Source organism: Orycteropus afer, unplaced genomic scaffold (assembly GCF_000298275.1).
Source record: "Orycteropus afer afer isolate SDZICR_OR568_19922 unplaced genomic scaffold, OryAfe1.0 scaffold00099, whole genome shotgun sequence".
NCBI classification, from domain to species: Eukaryota; Metazoa; Chordata; class Mammalia; order Tubulidentata; family Orycteropodidae; genus Orycteropus; species Orycteropus afer.
Window position 1 is genome coordinate 3,791,468 of NW_006921686.1, and position 4,444 is coordinate 3,795,911.

Consider the following 4,444-nt stretch of genomic DNA (forward strand, 5'->3'; position numbering starts at 1 on the left):
TTTTTTTTTTTTTTTTATAAATTTCAGTTTTGTAGCAGCCAAGTCCTTTTAACCACAGCACCACCAGGGCTCCACTTATAACAAGCTGGGTGACCTTCTGCAATTGAGCTTAACAGCTCTGGGCCTCAATTTTCTCATCTGTGAATAGGGATGAAAAGAATAACAATACCTTACTTCTCAATAAGATGTGAGGAATCTATGGAGAGTGCTTACACCATGTCTGAGACACAGTAAGCACTCAGTAAATGTGAAGTAGTGCCAGGCAGTGTCCCTGACATACGGCATGAAATCAGTAAACGGTGGGTGAATGAATGAATGAATGAGTCTTCCCAAACTCCCTAATTGCAGGTTGGGAGGAAGGTGAGAACCAGCACCTCCGCCTCTCCAGGTTCCACTATTGGTTCCGAGAGACCGCTGGCGCCACCTTGTGGCCATCCAGGGAACAACATGCTCTCTCCCCTACTTCCTACCCTAGGCCCAAGGGTGGAGCCTGAGGACCAAAGTATCCAGACTCCCTGCCTCCCTGCTGCTACCTTGCCACGCCCTGGGCCCAGCAGTGCAGAACCTGGACCCACAGGGCTCCTCAGCGCCTGGGCGAGGGCTGGTCCACCCTGTCAGCCCTTAGCACTCAGTCCTGGGCTGGCAGCTACCAACAACACACAGCAGCTGGGCAGGCTGCCTGGGTTTAAGGCCTGGCCTGGCCATATTACTGTGTGACCTGTGGCAAGTTCCTTAACCTCTCTGGGCCTCAATTTCCTCTTGTGTATGATGAGGACTATACCAGTGCCTATCCCGTGCAGTGGCTATGAGGACTAAATGAATTCAATCGTAACACAGGGAGCAGAGGCTCAGTTGTGGTGGTGGTTGGTGAATCACCACAACATTATAGTCCATTATCATCATTAATACTAAGGAGCCCTGGTGGCGCACATGTTTAAGTGCTCGACCACTAACCAAAAGGTTGGTGCCTCAAACCCACCCAGAAGCTCTGAGGAAGAAAGACCTGGCAATCTGTTTCCATGAAAATGACAAGCCTATGAAGCCCTATGGGGCAGTTCTCAGTCACATGGGTCACTATGAGTTGGAATCGAATCACCACCATACAACAATTTATTATTATCACTAAAGATATTATTAGTCCCCCTTGATAAGATGGGCTCTTCCAGGTGGAGACAGGCACTAATTCAGTTCCCCTACCGCACAGCTGTAGAGGAGCCCACCAGCTACTGGAGGGAGAACATGAGGCAGTAGTCCTCCATAAGGATTAACAGCCTAGGAAACCCTATGTGCAGTTCCACTCTGTCCTCTAGGGGCGCTGTGAGTCAGAATTGCCTCCAGGGCAGTGGGTTTGGTTTGGGCTTTGCCTCTGTAAAGACTGACAGCCTAGGAAACCCTCTGAGGCAGTTCCACTCTGTCCTCTAGGGGCGCTGTGAGTCGGAATCCACTCCATGGCAGTGGGTGTGGTTTGGGCTTTGCTCCCATAAAGACTGACAGCCTTGGAGACCCTGTGGAGCAGTTCCACTCTGTCCTCGAGGGGCGCTGTGGGTCAGAATTGATTCCAAGGCAGGGGGTGTGGTTTGGGCTTTGCTCCCATAAAGACTGACAGCCTAGGAAACCCTGTGGTGCAGTTCCACTCTGTCCTCTAGGGGCGCTGTGGGTCAGAATTGATTCCAAGGCAGTGGGTGTGGTTTGGGCTTTGCTCCCATAAAGACTGACAGCCTAGGAAACCCTGTGGTGCAGTTCCACTTTGTCCTCTAGGGGCGCTGTGAGTCTGAATCGCCTCCAGGGCAGGGGGTTGGGTTTGGGCTTTGACTCCATGAAGATTACAGCTGGGAAGCCCCATGGGGAAGTACTACTCTGTCCCACAGGGTCTTCAGAAGTCGGGATCAACTCGCCCGCAGTGGGGTGGGGGCAGCACGCAGCGGACGCTGCGTAAATGTGCTGACAGATCCAGAGCCTGCCGCCTTCACTGTCTTCGCTCTTTCATCCCCTCGTTTTCACCAACACTGCCGCTCACCACAAGCCCTTTGCATAAGCTGTTCCCTCTGCCTAGAACCCCCTTCCCTTACCAGGCAGGGTCAGGCCCAGCCCTCTGCGGCTCTCCTAGTCGCGTCCACTCCGGATCATCATTGTCTGGGGGCAGACCTGCCCCCCCCACTGGTCAGTCTGCGAGCCCCCCCCTCCGGACAGAAGCAGGGCCGTCACTCACCACTGTGTCACCAGCTCCACAAGGCGGAGCGCACAGGAGCGATTCAGAGCAAGCATGGGTCAGTAAGAGACAGCCGGTCTCCACAGTGCAGGCCACGCCCCCCCAGGTGTCTGCCCCGCCCAGACTCACTGCTCCCGTAGGTGCCAGATCTCAGCCTCACGGGTGTCCCGAACCTCCTGGCCGCCCAGCCCTCGAAGGCGGCCCAGCTCCTCCTTCAGTGAGCGGATGGTACCCTGCAGGACCACAGGGTCCGGCTTGCCCTGGTACGGGAGGGGCAGCGGGTAGTGAATCCTGAGGGGAGGGGATCAGAACCGCGGCATCTCAGAGACCAAGGGGCCACCCGAGGGCAGCCACCAGACTCTGAGAGCCCTAGAGTATGAAACGCACAGTTCCCCAAACCTCACGTTCCTAGACGCTACATTCCAAGCGCAGCCTCGGGCCCCCTTCTGCGCCTCCATGCCCCTCTGCCAGTCTGCGCCCCTCAGACCCTCCTATGTGGCCGTTTGGGAGCCATCAGGATTGAAGGCCTGGGTGCAGCCTGGAAATATTTCCTCTCACACAGTGCTAGGGGGCGTGAACACTGGCATCATGCTACCTGCAGCCAAGAACACCCCTAATTCAGATTCCCCCGTGGGAGACTACTTGGCCTGAGTCACCCCTGGCTGGGGAAAGGTAAGGCACCTGATTACCTGTCCCAGCGGATCATATTCACAGAGGATTGATAACTTCCCACTAGAAAAGCCAGGAGCTTTCGGCAAACGTGGCAGAAATTCCCTGGCTGCCCACCAGACACCCTCAGCTCCCTTCTCCCTTGCTGCCTCCTACCATTACAGCTAGAAACACAAACACTCATCTTCCCAGACCCTCTTTGTAGCTAGGGAAGGCCATGTGACCACTGCTGGCCAATCACACCACAGGAAATGTGTTGGGGAAGGGGCTTTAGGGAAAGCTTTTGTTTTCCTGATTTCAAAAAAAAAAAAAAAGCAGTTGCAATTCTTGGGCACAGCCCTGTCCTTTTGCTGGCCTTGATACAGATCTGATGCCTGGAGGCACAGCAGCCATTTTGGGACCATGAAGAGATCAAACCAAAGCAAAAACCAAACTCACTGCAATCGAGAGTGGATTTGACTCATGGCAACCCCTCCTTGGGTTTCCAAGGCAGTATCTCTATGGAAGTAGATCGCCCAGTCTTCCTTCCGAGGAAGGCTGGCGGGTTTAAACCACCAGCCTCTGGTTAGCAGTCAAATGCCTTAGGCACTACGCCACCAGAAGAGATAAGTTGAGGCAAAAAAGCCAACACGTTAAGGATGGGAGAGGGAAGAGAAAAGAGCCTGTGTCTCTAATGGAATCGCTGAGACACCTTGCTGTGTGAGAAGGACACAGTGTTATTTGTAGAAGGCACCGGTACTTGGCTATTCTGTCATGAAATAACACAAACCCAGCACCTAGGATTCCAGAGGTAATGCGTAACCAACATCCCCGCCTTGCCCTGGGTGCCAGGGGTTCCTGAGGTCTCCCGTGTCCTCAGACTCAGCCCAACCGCTCAGGCCTGGAGCCAACCCTTTGTCCCCACCTGTCAAATTCCACGGAGTAGATGAGGATCAGGTAGCGCTTGGAGTTGAGCTGGGCCGATCGTGGGGCCAAGGGGCCCGGGCGGCCCCCCATCTTGCGGTTCCGCAGGGACTCCAGGTCTGTGTAGGTCAGCAGGTCGAGGGTGACCGACTCGCTGCTCTGTCGACAGAGGAGGGGAGGAGCTGCCAGAGGACCCGACGTGGACACGCTGAGCACACAGCCCACATGCCCTGGCCAGGCCCTGTCCCGTCTCCAGGCTGGCTGGGCTTACCAACGCTGAGGCTGCGGGGTGACCGGCATGGCCCTGCCCCAGGGCCCAGCACAGGGACGTCATCAGAGGGCGAAACTCGCAGGAACCCAGATGCTCAACCATGGGGTGCAGCTTAGAGCTGTGGTCCTCCAAGTGCTGAGTGCAGACCCCTGGGGCCCCGAGTCCCTTTCGGGGAGTCCATGAGGCCACAGCTATTTTCATCATCATGTTAGACATTGTTTTTCTTTTTGCCTGTGTAGAAGTCATGGTGGGAGCTCTGGTAGCATAGTGGCTAAGACACTTGCCTGCCAACCAGACGGCTGGCGGTTCAAACCTACCAGCCACTCCTCGGAAGGAAGGTTGGGCAATCCTACTTCCGTAGTGATACTGCCTGGGAAACCCAAGGAGGGGTC

The 4,444-nt window shown here is 55.3% G+C and overlaps 1 protein-coding gene across 1 annotated transcript in view; it reads right to left on the reverse strand.

Moving 5' to 3' along the window:
- The window catches only part of CCDC61 (coiled-coil domain containing 61), a 14,672-nt gene that overhangs the window by 7,037 nt on the left and 3,191 nt on the right, over positions 1 to 4,444 (reverse strand). The window contains exons 3-4 of the mRNA XM_042781239.1: positions 3,783 to 3,940; positions 2,339 to 2,500 (exon numbers count right to left, since the gene is read on the reverse strand). Of these exons, the coding sequence (XP_042637173.1) occupies positions 2,339 to 2,500; positions 3,783 to 3,940 (320 nt within the window). The remainder of the gene's footprint in view (positions 1 to 2,338; positions 2,501 to 3,782; positions 3,941 to 4,444) is intronic.